Source organism: Oncorhynchus mykiss, chromosome 4 (assembly GCF_057628025.1).
Source record: "Oncorhynchus mykiss isolate SJ-2025 chromosome 4, ASM5762802v1, whole genome shotgun sequence".
Lineage (NCBI taxonomy): Eukaryota > Metazoa > Chordata > Actinopteri > Salmoniformes > Salmonidae > Oncorhynchus > Oncorhynchus mykiss.
The window spans coordinates 51,277,004-51,296,908 of NC_143025.1; the positions used below are offsets into that span (position 1 = coordinate 51,277,004).

Consider the following 19,905-nt stretch of genomic DNA (forward strand, 5'->3'; position numbering starts at 1 on the left):
TGGGTTTTCAACACCGGTTATACCTCCTATTGACAGTCAAAACACCAGCATTACACAGGGAGAGACACACAAATGGTGTAACCCAAGAAACCTCACTTTCATTGACCCGCCTGGGTTGATGCACACACACAGTCATACATGCACACAAACGCACACAGACATGCACACGCAGGCAAACACGCACGCACACACACAGCATCTGCATCTCTTCGACAGCTTTTCATTCATCGCCATTCGACGCTCACCAACTGGTTAGACTGTTGTTGGCTTTCTAATCGTTTTAATAAGGGTTAATTTTGCAAACATGCGAGAAAAGGAGGAAAAAATCTATGAAAATAATTAACACTGGTGAGGTAAACTGGGGGCTTGTGAGGAAATAAAACTTCCCCCCCAAAAAAATCTAACAGATACAAGCAAAGGTATCTTGGTATAGTGTCGAAAAGAAAAGGGTCAGAGAGAGAGAGAGAGAGTCATGCGGGATGATGCTTTTGCTCATTAGCTAAGTATTGCGGTGCGACACTGATATCATTCCCCCCATATCATTCCCCCAGGGCCCTCGCTTTCCCATTGTTTCTCAAGTCTTTCCAGGACCCCAGTCACACTAGAGATGTTAAGCCAGCATGACGAATAATGTCAAAAGCGGGCGACGGGAGAGAATATTCAGGGCGCACAGCGAGAGGGCGAAAAGGGAGAATATACATGCAAACTGTCCCGTTAAATTATTTGGCATGTCTATCCCACAGCCGGAGCGCCTGGGTGTGAGCATATTTATTGTTTAGGAATTATTAGTGGGTTTTCTCTGGCCGGGAACACTGGCCTGTGGACCACTCGTCGAGTTCGGCCCTCATTAAATCCTGTTTTGCTCTTTTTCTGTATGTGATCAAAAGAAAGACACCTGGTTTTCCAAATAAAAGGAACAATTGTTTGCAGCTAGCAGGAATAATTCCTGGGCTGGACTCCAAGTGGCAATCTATTACCTATATTTTGTGCAATACTTTTGACCAGAATGTTATGGGCCCTGGTAAGAAGTAGTGTATTATATCAGGAATAGGGTGCCGTTTGGGATGCAGTCCTGGAAGGTCACTGTGAGGATGACTCGAGTCTCGTGCCGCGGCACTGGTCTCCAGCGCCTCAAAGACATCAGGGAGCTTCTTAGGGCAGCCTCTGCATGTTTTGTGCATGCAGAACTCCTGTGTTTGTGTGTAGGGGTTACTCTGTCTCTCCAGGGTAGCTGCTGCGACCTGCTCTGATCTCTCCCATCATCAAACCCATGCTTTCATACTTCAGGAGGAGCTGGGAGGGACTTGACACTTGTGAAACATGCAGCAGACCCATAACAAAATGGGAGGTGGATAAAAATAAGAAAAAAAGCTCACGCACAAAAGTGTTTTGCCGCCTTTGTTGACGCGGCTGTCTGAAAGAGGTGGTGTGTGAGAATTTGAAAACACTCTCACGCCATATGTACACACACACATACACACACACACATAGTGATGAGTGATGTCACTGCTCTCCAATGTGAAGCGCACTCATTACAGGGTTTGTTTGTTGAAGGCTGCAGTGTAATTGCCCACCTCCCTCCTCCTCCTCCTCTCAGCCATCCCACCATTTCACCACCTCAGGGGCGTGTCGCAAGGAGTGATTGGCAGCTAATGAGGCATGCGTGCTTTGAGTCAAGCGTGCTGCTGGTGTTTGGGACGGGCGATAGCTCTGGCCGCACCCCCCCCCCCCCCGGTGGTCAGACGAAGCTCGCTCTAACCCCCTCTCCGATTGTTTCAAGATGAGTTTGGTTCGCTTGTCCCTTCCTGAGAGCCTATATAACCAGACATCCTTTCTACTGCTAGGGGGGTGAATGGAAATGATCTGCACTGGCGAGCGTAAACAAATACTGCAGCTCTTTTTAAGGCACGCACAAACACACACAAACAAACACACACTCGCTCGCTCTTTCTCTCACACACATACACACACTTTGATCTTCTGCTGTTATCCTCTACGCAGCGCGACGGCTACTTCCCCTCCTTGCCGCTGTGTCCAGTCCAAAGTTGTCTACATCAAAAGGCAGACACATCCAACGGTGTCTATAAAATACAATACCCTAAAATACCTCAGTCTATTTTCATTTCAGAAAAGATTAAGTAGGTTGTAGTTAAATAAACTTTCATACAATTATATTTAATCCGTGGAGATAACTGGTTATTTTGAGCCTATTTATTATATGATATAATTTTTGTATTTATGGAGCTAAAAATACATATAAATGTAAGAATGTGAGGTGTAATATTTAGGGGATAAAGGAAACAGTGCCCTGCATACTCTTTTTGTTAGAATAACTTCAACAAAGCTTTGAAATACACTTTGTTCCTTAAATATTCAAGGTGAATTCAGGGTGATTAAGAATGAATTGGCATGCTCCTTTTCCTCCTTTCAAGACATTTCCACCATCTTGATTTCCTTTCCAAGAATTCAAAAACATACATATAGTTGTACATATTTTATTATATTTGAGTTGCTTTGTCCTCGAATATATTTTATTAATATAAGTTATTGCACTGATTAAATCCATTATTTTTGATTCCTGTAATATTTGAAATGTTTATGAATAATATGTACCTTCATGCCCCTGCCTATTTAATCTCCTATGGAACTCTAGATGGCAGTATTCACCTTCCAGCTGTATGGCTTCATAAGGGGTTTATTAAAGCGGCAATCAGCAGTTTGAACAATAACAAATCTAACTGGCCACTGCTGTTTTGGGAAAAACCTGATGAATAGGGATAGAGAAATGTAACCACTCTAAAATTCATTGACATATCTATGGATGTAAGGACCATGATTATACAAATGATAGTTTTAACCATGTTTTGAGGTTATATAGTGTTTATTTACATTTACTTTGTTTACAAACATTGGAGTGAAACAAGCTTATATTTTGGGTTCTGATGGGTTACGACAGTTGAAATAAGCCCATGAGCCATTTGTTATATTCTTCAAGAATCGATGGGTACTTTTCGTTAAGCTAAAAATGGATGGAGCAACTGCAGATTGCCCCTTTTAACAAAAAATTCCAACGATCCATGGGATCTGTCTGTCTCCATCCATAACCATGGCAAAACTAAGTTAGGTAATTTAAACTTTTTTTTTTAAAAACATGACTATTTCACAGAATAAGCATCAAATTAGGAATGTACAGGTTTGGTAAATGGGCCAGTTGAAAACGAGCACCAGCATTTAGTCATTTATCATTAGGCTGCGATGGCAGCAACTGTGTGTGTGTCTGTGTTGTTTGTCTTGGACAAGCATGTGTACAAGCCATTCAAAACGGGTCGAGACAGGTAACTTTTTGTGAAGTGTTGGTCTGGTGAGTCCCAGGACCTTTAACATGCTCTGGACTGCTCCCACTGCCAGCTCAAGTTTCTCTGTCGGAATTAGCCATTATAAATGCCACAAAGGAATAAAACAGTAATTGAGAAGGCGGCGAAACCGGAGCCCCATTTAACCGGCCGACCAGCTGGATCACCGCTCTCCCTTTTTGCCTTTGTGCTGCAATAACAGTCCATTCTGGTGGCTGTTGAACTGCGCCAATATCCCTGAGTGTTTGAGGCCGTATCGGAGTTTGAGAAAGCCAGGGTTTGTATACACTAATGTAGGCATAATAAGGCGGGTTAATCTTACTGAGAGAGATTAATCACGACCGTGCATTTCAGTGTCTGCAGAGTATTTAAACACAAACACAATGGGAGTTGACCATGAGCACTGATTCATTGATCCATTAATATGTATATTATTATAGGGCTCTCTCTGCGCTATCCAATGCCCTCAAGGCCCTGCTCAGCTCACTGTGAGTCAGACAGCTATGTGGGGAGAATTTGTACTTTTTCTCTTATATTTATTTCGACTGAACTGTCCAAAATCCATCCATCATATGAATTTGCTGGGTTGCTCTGTGCGCCCTTCTGTTTGTGCTTTAAGGCTAATAATCAGGATCATTATAGCACAAGTACATCAAAGTCGATTCAAACCAAATGGTTGATTCACGTGGGGCTAAAACCGCACGCAGAACGCCCGACCACAGAGCTACATTTTACATGTGCCTATAGAAACGTTGGCAGGTTACTTATGCTTCAAAGACACGTATCCAGGTGCAAAAGAAAAAGAGAGAGAGACATTTTCCTGGGGTATGTAACTGATTCACTATGCACCTAGCTGACATTCACTCTGATCCCAACCTTTAAATTGGAAGAATTGAAATCGACCGGGGGAAAATAAATAAATAAAACGATGATATAAACATGTATGTTTTGTTTGTTCTCGTTTGCTCTCTCACTCTCTTTAGTTGGATTGATATATTCAGAGTTGTCAATGCGAATTTGGGAAAACTCAAAGGGTAAAATGTATAATCTTTTGTTTTTATTGAACGCCTCTTGGAGCACGTGCTCTTTAAGCCCCTGACTGAGACACTTAAGGAAATCAGAGCAGGATTTTAGAGGCTGCGGGGGTTCATTAGACCCAGACTGGCCTGACTTCCTACCTCAGAGCAAGAGAAGAGGGAGAGAGAGAGAAGGAGATTGAAAGGGTTGAGAGAGAAGGAAATAAGGAGAGAAAAGCGACCAAGTGAAGGAGATCAACAGAGAGCGAGATTAAGAAAGAGCAAGAGCGAGTGTGTTATACTGCCGGTCTCCCCGTGATAGATTGACACCACAAATCACACTGAAAAATTAGACAAACTGAGAAAAACGCAGCCGGGATTACCAATGGCAACTGCACTAACCATGCAGCATACAGTACATACCCCCATGCTCTCTTTGTGTGTGTCACACACTATGTGAGGGGTATATAAATGAAAATCACACTTTTCTCCCTTTCTCTTTCCCTTTCTATTCTGTTCTCTCTTCTGAAAGTGGGACATGAGGCTAAAATCTCCCAGGCACTGGGAAAAACATAGTTGACTGAGCGGGAGAGAACACTGGGATAGGAAAAGCTAAATGGCTGACACTGTAAATCTATGGCACCTTGTGTGAAGGGACAGCTCTCCGATGGTACTGTTGCCCGTCTGTGCTCAAAGGACCCAGGGGCAATGGGGGCATCAGGACCTGGTAGGGTTACGGCCGCTACAGTTTATTCATTGATTTAGCTCACTGTTGCCAACCCTAGCTACATTACGCTCAGTGGTGCATGGAGCCTAGGTTGTGATGTAAATATGATCTTACAGCAGCGCTCCCTAAGCCCTGGCACACATCAGCAAGCACCTTTGTGCTGGGGATTAGTGATTGGCCGGCCAGGAGAGAAACGGCGAGTCTTGGTACCTAGGGAGCATTTCCAGTGTTTCTGTCTTGGGGCCATTTGCTGACATAAATACAGTGTGTAGATTGAGCTTACTACAGGAAATATAATTGAAATGAACTGACCCAGTGTGTGCACCTAGAGGTTTCCCTTCTTGTTTGTGTAAGTGGAGCATTATTGAAATGTCTGTGTGTGTGCATATGTGTTTTCTCAACCTAATCCTAAACTAATTACACCAAATGGTGGCAGTGCTGTGTGTATGAAAAGGTAAAGAGGTGGCGCGAATGTGTCACCGGGGGAGTAGTGTTATCTCGTGACGCTCAAGGACTGAAACCTGATCCCGCCGTTAGCGCTGGCTGCGCCGCCGTCATTTGAACTCCCTTTTAGGCAGAATTCAATCAGTGTTCTCTCCTTGATATGCTGGCCCCTTTTTTGCCGCTCACAATTCCCCCACCATCTGGGGATGAGAACTTTTGTCATGTCAGGTATAATGCTTGATATCTGAATCCGTCGCCCCGACTGACAACGTTTTTACCCTTTTTGAGAAAAGGGAGGCCATTCTTACATTTTGCAAGAATGAAAAGGAATGATATAGGGCTTTTGTATGGAGCACTGTGAGTGAATCCTCTGAACGTTTTATCCCATTCATATGGCTTGTGCTGCTTGTACTGAGCTACTGTACTGTGTTATTGGGCTTGTTCGACATTGTAGTTGACATTACCGACGGACTGATCTACAAATCATCTACCATCATAAATAAATATTCCTTATTATTTGTAGTTCAGTCAGTCAGGCACAATTTACCCACAATGCTGCACAGGTTTGATGTTCTCAAACACGGAGAGATAAGAGCCTGTTTGTATTGGCTGGAGGTGCCAGCGTCCCATAGGACAAAGGGGGCAGTAGCATGCCATGGACCGAGCTACCGGTCGCTGTCATTGGCTCACAGCGACGGGGTCACGTATTTGGTGACAGCTGCCTCCCCCCCCCCCTTCCCGGCCCCCACCAGACAGGATGTGGGCTAGGTCAAAGGTCACAGGACCAGGCTCTAAAGTGTCCTCCAACCAATAAACACTAACCCCCTCCCTAACATACACACACGTCCACCTCCCTCCTCACACTAGTCTCCCTAAAGTGCACTAGCACAGACCACATTGGAAATAAGTGTTGAATAATTTTGCATAATCCATTCTTATAATCATAAGAAACACAACATAAAGAGGGATGTTACAATGGTATCCTCTGGGCTTTGTACTTCATCCTCTGGGCAACTCTACAATATCTTAAGACAATAAATCAATCAAATCAATTCAAGTGTTGACCATAGGTCATGTTTTTTCAAATTGTATTTCACTGTTGAATATTTTTAAAATGTGAATATTTTCTCCCGCAGATCAATCGAGCGCCGAGCTTCGGGACCGATCAGAAGATTGATTACGACGTGAAGAAAGGGGTCTTGCTCAACGCACTGAAACTTCTCAACATCAGGTAGGCCTATAGATGCTGTGTAGCAGCAGCATTTCTACAATATCATCCGCACGGCCTCCCGAGGCCCATTATGAGTTCATCAAAAAGCATACGCTGAACTTTTGCATGGCCAAGGCGTTTGAATGTTTTAGATTTGTATTGATTCTCTTTATTTCACCACCAACATTTTCAATTCTTTGATGTGCGCACTATCTACCCCTCTTGTTATTCGTTGCAGAGTGATTTCATTAGTATGCTTTGTTTACTAGGCTTCTGTATTTAGTTTTAACAACTGCTAAATCTGCAGTCCTTGTAAAAGTGGGTTACGTGCTGGATTGTTGGATGGCGAAAGAAAAGAGTTACAAAGCTTAGGCCCTCTCCATTGTTCTCTTTGTGCATTGTTCAATCGGGCGTTGTGTGTGTTGCTTACAGTATGCTTTATAGTGTGTGCGTGTGTGTGTGCGCACAGTTTCCCCTATATTCCTTTAGTAGCGGTGACCCACCCCTACTAAATTATTGCCACTTCTGCGAAAAAATTTAAACAATTAAATAAAAATGATGCTTTTAAATGGATAGTCGTTGGTTCAATGACAGGAAGTATATGGGAATCAAATAAAATATCAATTGTTTTATTTTTTATTGTCACGTACACATATATTGTTGATGTTATCGCGGGTGTAGAGAAATGCCTGTGTCTAGCTCCAACAGTACAGTAATACAAAACAATACACAGGAATCTCCAAAATAAAGAAATAGTAGAACGTCAGAGTCCAGAATATAAATAATTAGGTGTATGATGGTGTGTATAGAAATGATGGACAGTATATGAATAGAAAAGGTTGGTACAGCAGTAGTTACAGAGCCTTGCGAAAGTATTCGGCCCCCTTGAACTTTGCGACCTTTTGCCACATTTCAGGCTTCAAACATAAAGATATAAAACTGTATTTTTTGTGAAGAATCAACAACAAGTGGGACACAGTCATGAAGTGGAACGACATTTATTGGATATTTCAAACTTTTTTAACAAATCAAAAACTGAAAAATTGGGCGTGCAAAATTATTCAGCCCCCTTAAGTTAATACTTTGTAGCGCCACCTTTTGCTGCGATTACAGCTGTAAGTCGCTTGGGGTATGTCTCTATCAGTTTTGCACATCGAGAGACTGACATTTGTTGATTCTTCACAAAAAAATACAGTTTTATATCTTTATGTTTGAAGCCTGAAATGTGGCAAAAGGTCGCAAAGTTCAAGGGGGCCGAATACTTTCGCAATGCACTGTATATAGGATGAACCTTGACTAGAATACAGTCTACACAGTTGAAGTGGGTAAAACATTATGTAAACATTATTAAAGTGACCAGTGTTCTATGACTATGTACATAGGGCAGCAGTCTCTAAGCTGCAGGGTTGAGTACCAGGTGGTAGCCGGATAGTAACTAAAGTTCAGGGCAAGTTACTGGGCGGGGGCCGGTTAGTGGTTACAATAGGTGTATGTGTACGTGTCTGTGCGTGTCTTTGTGTGTGTACATGTTTATGTGAGTGTGTGTGTGTGTGTGTGTGTGTGTGTGTACACGTTTGCGTGTGTGATTGTATCTATACTGACTAGTTGTGGTTGTGCTGTCCCCGGGCTGCCTTGAGTCTCTACACTGATTGATCATCCCAGACCTGACCTCCAGCTCTCTGCTCTCTCTGTGCCTCTCCATCACATGGCTAAATATAGTCCCCATACACTCCCCATAAACAACAAGGAATGCCATTACATTAGGACTTACACACTGGAGTGGATCAAATACACCCCTACAATAGATCTGTTTACACCACTGTGTCACAGTGATGCACAGTGATACACTGAACACAGCTCTATCCCAGTGCAGTACAATATAAATACCTTATCAGAAGAATTTCAAAAGATCTGTTTACAGCACTGTGTCACAGTGATACACTGAACGCAGCTCTAGGTCAGCCCAGTACAATATAAATTCCTTATCAGAAGAATTTCAAAAGATCTGTTTGGAAGCACTGTGATACACAGCGATACATTGAACGTAGCTCTAGGTCAGCCCAGTACAGTATAGTAAATCATTAGGAGAAAAAGCATTGTTTAACAGCTCAAGCGCAGTACAGTACCATTAATCCCTGATCAGAAGAATTTGTTTCATTGCTGATGTTTACTGCATTCATAAAGACAAAAAGGGGAGATTTGATTAATACCCAACAAATAAAACTTGGCCTGGTGATAGAACATTGAAACAACGTCTGGCACCAGACAAACTGCGTATGTTCACTGAGTGAAAGAAACGTTGTTACATTTCTTTATATAGTTATTACTTACTCCTCTGTAAGGAGTGGGCCGTGGTGGCTGGGTGGGCTTGTGACTTGGTTCAATTGGAAAGATGTAGAGCTGTGCGATATGAAAGAAAATATATATTGCCTAAATTGATGTGATAATGATAAATAGTGATATGTTTATAATTTTAACGTGCAGCAGGTTTTTTTTATTCTCCTTTAAACTACTACTACTAGTTTGATGGTTGTAGTCATCAATTGTCCCATAACAATCACTGATATTAGCAAACTTATTTCATTTCAAACTTCACATTTCTTCAGTATAGGCTACTTATTTTAATGAACAATATCAGCAAAATACCTGCGATAAGTCATCGGTATGGTCAGTATCGATAACTTTCGGTTTAGTCTCCGGCTCTAGAAAGGCGTCAGAAGACAATCCGTATCCCTCCGCCCAAATGAGCTAGGGCAGTTCCCGGGGAATCCAGGACACAGACTAACCCCAATGCCCACAACTGGGCACAATATTACATTTAAAGGGCCAGTGAGTGGCTGAAATATATTGCTCCCACTAGGTCAGAGAGTTAGGGCCATTGACTTCTTTATTAGGAATATGAAGAAAGTCAATGGTTCTGACTCCTTCCAACTTTGCTTTTTTCAAATGTTTTGAGCATTTGATTGGGCCTGTCAGGAGTGTGGGTTTGCACTTTTTGGATGATATTCATTCCATTACTCCAGGGCAAACTCAAGTGCAGCTATGGTTTTTGAAAGAACCCAGGTTTGGTATGTTCAGCATTCCACTTTTTGTGCTTCAATGCCAAAAGAGAGAGGCTGGGGGCTTTGCAAGATGAATCAAATTATACTTGAGAGAGTACGTAAATAAATAAAGGTAATGGAGGGAAGCTAAATGAGAGAGAGAAAGAAAGAGAACGTTTGCTGTTCTCATTGTTTGTCTCTGCTGTGTTGTGGTTTCTTCTTTCAGAGCGAGCGACAAGAAGCGTAACCTGGCCCAGCAGAAGGCGGAGGCCCAGAGACGACTCTACGGCCAGGGCTCCATGAAGAAGCTCTCGGCCGCCTCCTCCGAGGCAGAAAAACAGCGCCACACGCTGGAGCGGAGGAAAGAAGAACTGGTGCGTAAAAAAAACGACTTTTAAAAATGATTGTTATAATTTCAGTAGTAGGAATTCCCTCTGCTTTAATATTTTCTTTACACATAATAATATATAATATAATATTTACCATTTAGCAGATTATACACATTGATATTGAACACATATGGAGAGATCGACAGAAAGATGGATGAGATGTGTTAAAGGACAGTAGGCCTAAATAAAAACCCATGTCGGCATAGCCTTACCTGTGCCGGTGGCAGCGACCCGAACAAGAAAAACAATATTTGATAGAATGAGAGAAACTACTGCTCTTTCCTTGCCCTTGTCACTGTAAAAGTTTCAGTCGATAGCCTAACATTTCATTATTTATTTATTTATTTTACCTTTATTTAACCAGGTAGGCAAGTTGAGAACAAGTTCTCATTTACAATTGCGACCTGGCCAAGATAAAGCAAAGCAGTTCGACAGATACAACAACACAGAGTTACACATGGAGTAAAACAAACATACAGTCAATAATAAAGTATAAACAAGTCTATATACAATGTGAGCAAATGAGGTGAGAAGGGAGGTAAAGGCAAAAAAGGCCTTGGTGGCAAGGTAAATACAATATAGCAAGTAAAACACTGGAATGGTAGTTTTGCAATGGAAGAATGTGCAAAGTAGAAATAAAAATAATGGGGTGCAAAGGAGCAAAATAAATAAATAAATTAAATACAGTTGGGAAAGAGGTAGTTGATAGGGCTAAATTATAGGTGGGCTATGTACAGGTGCAGTAATCTGTGAGCTGCTCTGACAGTTGGTGCTTAAAGCTAGTGAGGGAGATAAGTGTTTCCAGTTTCAGAGATTTTTGTAGTTCGTTCCAGTCATTGGCAGCAGAGAACTGGAAAGAGAGGCGGCCAAAGAAAGAATTGGTTTTGGGGGTGACTAGAGAGATATACCTGCTGGAGCATGTGCTACAGGTGGGAGATGCTATGGTGACCAGCGAGCTGAGATAAGGGGGGACTTTACCTAGCAGGGTCTTGTAGATGACATGGAGCCAGTGGGTTTGGCGACGAGTATGAAGCGAGGGCCAGCCAACGAGAGCGTACAGGTCGCAATGGTGGGTAGTATATGGGGCTTTGGTGACAAAACGGATTGCACTGTGATAGACTGCATCCAATTTGTTGAGTAGGGTATTGGAGGCTATTTTGTAAATTACATCGCCAAAGTCGAGGATTGGTAGGATGGTCAGTTTTACAAGGGTATGTTTGGCAGCATGAGTGAAGGATGCTTTGTTGCGAAATAGGAAGCCAATTCTAGATTTAACTTTGGATTGGAGATGTTTGATATGGGTCTGGAAGGAGAGTTTACAGTCTAACCAGACACCTAAGTATTTGTAGTTGTCCACGTATTCTAAGTCAGAGCCGTCCAGAGTAGTGATGTTGGACAGGCGGGTAGGTGCAGGTAGCGATCGGTTGAAGAGCATGCATTTAGTTTTACTTGTATTTAAGAGCAATTGGAGGCCACGGAAGGAGAGTTGTATGGCATTGAAGCTTGCCTGGAGGGTTGTTAACACAGTGTCCAAAGAAGGGCCGGAAGTATACAGAATGGTGTCGTCTGCGTAGAGGTGGATCAGAGACTCACCAGCAGCAAGAGCGACCTCATTGATGTATACAGAGAAGAGAGTCGGTCCAAGAATTGAACCCTGTGGCACCCCCATAGAGACTGCCAGAGGTCCGGACAACAGACCCTCCGATTTGACACACTGAACTCTATCAGAGAAGTAGTTGGTGAACCAGGCGAGGCAATCATTTGAGAAACCAAGGCTGTTGAGTCTGCCGATGAGGATGTGGTGATTGACAGAGTCGAAAGCCTTGGCCAGATCAATGAATACGGCTGCACAGTAATGTTTCTTATCGATGGCGGTTAAGATATCGTTTAGGACCTTGAGCGTGGCTGAGGTGCACCCATGACCAGCTCTGAAACCAGATTGCATAGCAGAGAAGGTATGGTGAGATTCAAAATGGTCGGTAATCTGTTTGTTGACTTGGCTTTCGAAGACCTTAGAAAGGCATGGTAGGATAGATATAGGTCTGTAGCAGTTTGGGTCAAGAGTGTCCCCCCCTTTGAAGAGGGGGATGACCGCAGCTGCTTTCCAATCTTTGGGAATCTCAGACGACACGAAAGAGAGGTTGAACAGGCTAGTAATAGGGGTGGCAACAATTTCGGCAGATAATTTTAGAAAGAAAGGGTCCAGATTGTCTAGCCCGGCTGATTTGTAGGGGTCCAGATTTTGCAGCTCTTTCAGAACATCAGCTGAATGGATTTGGGAGAAGGAGAAATGGGGAAGGCTTGGGCGAGTTGCTGTTGGGGGTGCAGTGCTGTTGACCGGGGTAGGAGTAGACCGGTGGAAAGCATGGCCAGCAGTAGAAAAATGCTTATTGAAATTTTCAATTATGGTGGATTTATCAGTGGTGACAGTGTTTCCTATCTTCAGTGCAGTGGGCAGCTGGGAGGAGGTGTTCTTATTCTCCATGGACTTTACAGTGTCCCAGAACTTTTTTGAGTTAGTGTTGCAAGAAGCAAATTTCTGCTTGAAAAAGCTAGCCTTGGCTTTTCTAACTGCCTGTGTATAATGGTTTCTAGCTTCCCTGAACAGCTGCATATCACGGGGGCTGTTCGATGCTAATGCAGAACGCCATAGGATGTTTTTGTGTTGGTTAAGGGCAGTCAGGTCTGGGGAGAACCAAGGGCTATATCTGTTCCTGGTTCTAAATTTCTTGAATGGGGCGTGTTTATTTAAGATGGTTAGGAAGGCATTTAAAAAAAATATCCAGGCATCCTCTACTGACGGGATGAGGTCAATATCCTTCCAGGATACCCCGGCCAGGTCGATTAGAAAGGCCTGCTCGCTGAAGTGTTTCAGGGAGCGTTTTACAGTGATGAGAGGAGGTCGTTTGACCGCTGACCCATTACGGATGCAGGCAATGAGGCAGTGATCGCTGAGATCTTGGTTGAAGACAGCAGAGGTGTATTTAGAGGGGAAGTTGGTTAGGATGATATCTATGAGGGTGCCCATGTTTAAGGCTTTGGGGAGGTACCTGGTAGGTTCATTGATAATTTGTGTGAGATTGAGGGCATCAAGTTTAGATTGTAGGATGGCTGGGGTGTTAAGCATGTTCCAGTTTAGGTCGCCTAGCAGCACGAGCTCTGAAGATAGATGGGGGGCAATCAGTTCACATATGGTGTCCAGAGCACAGCTGGGGGCAGAGGGTGGTCTATAGCAGGCGGCAACGGTGAGAGACTTGTTTTTAGAGAGGTGGATTTTTAAAAGTAGAAGTTCAAATTGTTTGGGTACAGACCTGGATAGTAGGACAGAACTCTGCAGGCTATCTTTGCAGTAGATTGCAACACCGCCCCCTTTGGCAGTTCTATCTTGTCTGAAAATGTTGTAGTTTGGAATTAAAATGTCTGAATTTTTGGTGGTCTTCCTAAGCCAGGATTCAGACACAGCTAGAACATCCGGGTTGGCAGAGTGTGCTAAAGCAGTGAATATAACAAACTTAGGGAGGAGGCTTCTAATGTTAACATGCATGAAACCAAGGCTATTACGGTTACAGAAGTCGTCAAAAGAGAGCGCCTGGGGAATAGGAGTGGAGCTAGGCACTGCAGGGCCTGGATTCACCTCTACATCGCCAGAGGAACATAGGAGGAGTAGAATAAGGGTGCGACTAAAAGCAATAAGAATTGGTCGTCTAGAACGTCTGGAACAGAGAGTAAAAGGAGGTTTCTGGGGGCGATAAAATAGCATCAAGGTATAATGTACAGACAAAGGTAAGGTAGGATGTGAATACAGTGGAGGTAAACCTAGGTATTGAGTGATGAAGAGAGAGATATTGTCTCTAGAAACATCATTGAAACCAGGAGATGTCATTGCATGTGTGGGTGGTGGAACTAATAGGTTGGATAAGGTATAGTGAGCAGGACTAGAGGCTCGACAGTGAAATAAGCCAATAAACACTAACCAGAACAGCAATGGACAAGACATATTGACATTAAGGAGAGGCATGCTTAGTCAAGTGATCAAAAGGGTCCAGTGAGTGGAGAGGTTGGTTGAGGGTCACGGCGATTTAGACAGCTAGCCAAGCCAACCGGTAGCAAGCTAGCATAGGATGGAGTCTGTTGTTAGCCACCTCTTGCGTTCGGTCAGTAGATTAGTGGGGTTCCGTGAGGTAGATGGGATTAATCCAAATCACACAACAACAACAAAAATAAGAACAATAGATATAGTTATAGAGGCCCGAGAAGAAAACATAATAATAATAAAAATAAATAAATTGTCCGATTGTCTATTCAGATAGCAGCCGGTAGGACAGCTAACGGTTAGCGGGCCGCAGATGGGCGTTCAGGTAACGTCGCGACAGAGGAGCCAGCCGGATCTCCTTCAGGTAGATAACGTCGGCAGTCCAGTTGTGAAGGCCCGGTGGGGCGCCGCGTAGGCAGTGAAACGGGTCCGGATAGGTGACTGCAGCCCAGGAGTGAATGATGGAACTCAGGAGTGATTGACGGAGCTGGCTAGCACCGGAACAATCGATGTTTGCTCCGGAATCGACGAAAGCCGACTGTCACACGGATAGCAGCTAGCAAGCTGTGAGATCCGGGTATGAATGTCCAGAGAGCAGTTGAAATCCAGGGACATGGAGAGAAAAATTGGTCCGGTATGTTCCGTTCCGAGCCGCGCTGCGCCGTACAAAACTGGCGATAGATTTTCGAGCTAAAGGATAGCTGATGACCACAAACCGTGGTTAGCTGAATACTAACGATTTGCCAGTAAAGAAGCTAACTAGCTTCTGATTAGCTTCTTGGCTAGCTCCTGGCTAGCTTCTGGCTAGTTTCTGGCTAGCTTCTTGGAGTTTCTGGCTAGCTTCTTGGAGGATTACAGATCTGAGGTAAATAGTACTTTTTTATAAATATAAATTGGTGAGGCTGGTTGCAGGAGAGTGTTTAGAAGATGAGTTGATGGAAAATAAAATGTATGTGAAAAAAGTTGTAAATATATATATATATACAGGACACGACAAGACGAGGACAAAAGACGTCTGAACTGCTATGCGATCTTGGAGTAATTATACATGCGTTCGGAGTAGCCTGGATGAGGTTGTCACGTGTTCCAGAGCTAAGTGCCAGGTTTAAGTAGCTAGTGGGTTCTACCCCTTGATTAGTCCATTTCAACACTAGGCCTTTTGTGCTTTTCCGCTCTGTGCCTCTGACTTCATTAGTCCGATTCTAAATAGAGAAAAGTGTCATTCCTTCACTCATTGTTATTCAGATAGAGGTGCATGGGGGGAATTCAGACCCAAGTTACTTCCACATTATTCAATTTTTGTGTATTCTGACCTTGAACCTACGCATGGGGAAAAGCCAGTGCCAGCAAGGTACCCATTGGGGTGGATATCAAATAAATGGAGGTATGGCGTAGGTGTATACAGATATGCCATATTCTGACCTTGACTTAATTCCCTAGTAATTCCACCATCTTTACACAAGTGGAAACCATGAATAAGGTTGAGCACCTGTCGGTTTCAAGTGAAAAAACATCTACTATTTCCATTCGGATAGAAATCCGATAGAAATAATACCATTCTCCAAACACTGTAATTTATAAATTGATAAGAGCTAGGTAAATGAGTAATCGGTTTGAAGAAGGTGATTGTGAATAGCAGTTGTTTTAGATGATTTTGCCTTATGATCGCTGGAGATTGAATTGAAACAAGTCATATGGAAGCGAGCTGAAAATCATATCAACATGATGTGTATTTCAGCCCCTTTTCCACAGTGAAGTAGGCTATAAATAGCTGTGCCGTTATTCTGAAATTTACAGTGCCTTCATAAATTATTCACACCGCTTGATTTACTCCACATTTTGTTGTGTCACAATATCCCATAATGACAAAGTGAAAACCCATTCTTTTGCAAATGTATTGAAAATTAAATGCAGAAAATATCTAATTTACATAAGTATTCACACCCCTAAGTCAATAGATGTTAGAATCACTTTTGGCAGCGGTTAAAGCTGTGAGTCTTTCTGGGTAAGTCTCTAAGAGCTTTACACACCTGGATTGTACAATATTTTCCCATGTATTATTTTCAAAATGCTTCAAGCTCTGTCAAATTGGTTGTTGATCATTGCTAGTCAGCCATTTTCAAGTCTTGCCCTAGATTTTAAAGCAGATCAGCCACTAAGGAACATTCACTGTCTTCTTGGTAAGCAACTCCAGTACAGATTTGGCCTTTTTTTAGGCTATTGTCCTGCTGAAATGTGAATACATCTCCCAGTATCTGGTGGAAAGAAGACTGAACCAGGTTTTCCTCTAGGATTTTTCCTGTGCTTAGCTCCATTCCGTTTCTTTTTATCCTGAAAAACAGTCCTTAATGGTTACAAACATACCCATCACATGATGCAGCCACCAATATGCTTTAAAATATGGAGAGAGGTACTCAGTAATGTATTGGATTGGATTTGCCCCAAACATAACACTTTGTATTCAGAACAAAATGTGAATTGCTTTGCCACATGTTTTGCATTACTTTAGTGCCTTACATTACTTTAGTGCCTTGTTGCAAATAGGATGCATGTTTTGGAATATTTTTATTCTGTACAGGCCTCCTTCTTTTCACTCTATCAATTAGGTTAGTATTGTGGAGTAACTACAATTTGTTGATCCATTCTCAGTTTTCTGCTATCACAGCCATTAAACTCTGTAACTTTTTTAATGTCACCGTTGGCCACCTGAGCGTTTTCCTTCCTCTCAGGCAACTGAGGAAGGATGCCTGTATCTTTGTAGTGACTGGGTGTATTGATACAGCATCCAAAGTGTAATTAATAACTTCACCATGCTCAAAGGGATATTCAATGTCTGCTTTTCTTTTTTCTTTTTTTTAACCCATCTACCAATAGGTGCCCTTCTTTGTGAGTTATTGGAAAACCTTCCTGGTCATTGTGGTTGAATCTGTGTTTGAAATTCACTGCTCGACTGAGGGACCTTACAGATAATTGTATGTATGGGGTACAGAGATGAGGTAGTCATAAAAAAATCACGTTGACAACTATTATGGCACACAGAGTGAGTCCATGCAACCCATTATGTGACTTATTAAGCACATTTTTACTCCTGAACATAGGCTTGCCATAACAAAGTGGTTGAACACTTTTTGACTTGAGACATTTCATCTTTTAAATTTGTATTAATTTGAAACAATTTTGAAAAACATAATTCCACTATGACATTATGGGGTATTGTGTGTAGGCCAGTGAAAAGAAAAATCTAAATTTGATCCATTTTAAATTCAGGCTGTAACTAAAAGAAATGTGGAAGGAGTCAAGGGGTGTGAATACTGTCTCAAAGCACTGTAATTGTATGTCCTAATAATTTCCGGGGATGAAATTTGGAGACCCAAGCGATAGGCTGTAGTGCTGAACCTACCGAGTTGATTTATGCGCTTTACAATGTTTTAATTGTATGACCGGGCTTTTCAAAAAATGTTCAACAATTTGTATCATGTTAAATATTAGCTACTATTGGGAGCCACGGTCAGTAATACCCACGTACATTTAGAACTGTCACTTTAGTGTTACTCTCCTTCAATTTGTAGCCTACATTTTGCAATATTCTGTTCTGTTAACCTTTCTTTCCTCTGTTACGTCCGTGTAGTTGTTGTTGAGAGTTGCTAGCAATACTGGATTATATTAGGCTAACGTGTGTATTCATTTAGAACATGTAGCCTATTTGAATCATAATCGAACTCGCACCACAGGTAGCAGCTCAAACCTGGAGCCTGGGGCATGGTTCCCGACGACTGGACCATTTGTTATTACAGTTCCATGATTAGTGAGGAATAGAGTAGATTTATAGGACTATTATTATTATTCATTATTAATTCATTATTAAGTATTATTATTATATTACCCTATTGTGCACTTTTCTCACCTTCCAATATTTAATGGATTGAACTTGAATATGGCAACTTTCAGGATGAATCAAACCACTGTATTTGTGATTCATCAATATATTTTGTTTATATATATATTACAATATCAGAGTATTTTCCATCTACCAATTGGTGCTGAAACAGAGACGAATATGCATATATGTAATGTATTTCATTGATCCCTAATATTTTGAACCCGTCTGTCACGCCCTGACCATAGAGAGCCATTGTTTCTCTATGGTATAGTAGTCAGTGAATAGGAGTTGATCTAGTATTTCTATGTCTATGTTGTGTTCTAGTTGCTTTTTCTATGTTGGTGTTTTGTATGATTCCCAATTAGAGGCAGCTAATCGTTGTCTCTAATTGGGGATCATATTTAAGTCGTTATTTTTCCCACCTTTGTTTGAGGGATCTTGTTTATGTGTAGTTGCCTGTTAGCACTTCATTGACTTCACGTTTCGTTCTTTCTTTATTGTTTTTTGTGCATTTCACTAAATAAATATGTGGAAACCATATCACGCTGCACCTTGGTCCGATGATTCTAACGACGATCGTGACAGAAGATCCCACCAAACCAGGACCAAGCAGCGTGTTCACCAGGTGAAGGGGTTTTGGACATGGGAAGAAGTCATGTGAGGATGCGAAACCCTTCCTTGGCGGCAGATGGAAGTTAATATGGCTGGGGGCAGTTTTGAGTAGCTTGGATGAATAAGATGCCCAGAGTAAACTGCCTGCTACTCAGTCCCAGTTTCTAATATATGCATACTGTTACGGCTTTCTTCGGTAGAAGGAGAGTCGGACCAAAATGCAGCGTGGTATTTTTGATACATGTTTAATGAAGACAAAAAATGAACAATACAAAAACAACAAACGGAAAACCTATACAGCCTATCTGGTGACAACAAACACAGAGACAGGAACAATCACCCACGAAACACTCAAAGAATATGGCTGCCTAAATATGGTTCCCAATCAGAGACAACGATAAACACCTGCCTCTGATTGAGAACCACTCTAGACAGCCATAGACTATGCTAGATAACCCTACTAAGCCACAAACCCAATACCTAACAAAACCCCAGGACAAAACACACCACATACAAAAACCCATGCCACACCCTGGCCTGACCAAATAAATTAAGATAAACACAAAATACTTTGAGCAGGGCGTGACACATATTAATAGTATATTAGGATAGAAAACACTCTGAAGTTTCTAAAACTGTTTGAATGATGTCTGTGAGTATAACAGAACTCATATGACAGGCAAAAACCTGAGAAAGAATCCAACCAGGAAGTGGGAAATCTGAGGTTTGGTCGTTTTTCAACTCATTCCCTATTGAAAATACAGTGGGATATTGGTCATGTTGCACTTCCTAAGGCTTCCACTAGATGTCAACAGTCTTGAGAAACTTGTTTGAGGCTTCTACTGTAAAGGAGGGGCTCATAAGGGCTCTTTGAGTCAGTGGTCTGGCAGAGTGCCACAAGCTCGTGACGCTCGTTTATGTGAGAGGTAGCTCGCATTCCATTGCTTTTCTACAGTCAAAGAATTCTCCTGTTGGAACATTATTGAAGATTTATGTTAAAAACATCCTAAAGATTGATTCTATACATCGTTTGACATGTTTCTACAGACTGTAACGGAACTTTTTGACATTTTGTCTGCTCCTAGTGAACGCGCTTCGTGACTTTGGATTTGTTTACAAGACGCGCTAACAAAAGTAGCTATTTGGACATAAATTATGGACATTATTGAGCAAAACAAACATTTATTGTGGAACTGAGAT

At 42.2% G+C, this 19,905-nt stretch overlaps 1 protein-coding gene across 2 annotated transcripts in view; it reads left to right on the plus strand.

The window, feature by feature from the left end:
- The window catches only part of ttll7 (tubulin tyrosine ligase-like family, member 7), a 122,346-nt gene that overhangs the window by 57,737 nt on the left and 44,704 nt on the right, over window positions 1-19,905 (plus strand). For both annotated transcript variants that reach the window (XR_016495319.1, XM_021599946.3), the window contains exons 10-11: window positions 6,677-6,771; window positions 10,018-10,165. Coding sequence is in view for 1 of the 2 variants with exons in the window: in XM_021599946.3 (XP_021455621.1) it covers window positions 6,677-6,771; window positions 10,018-10,165 (243 nt within the window). In the remaining variant the exon portion in view is untranslated. The remainder of the gene's footprint in view (window positions 1-6,676; window positions 6,772-10,017; window positions 10,166-19,905) is intronic.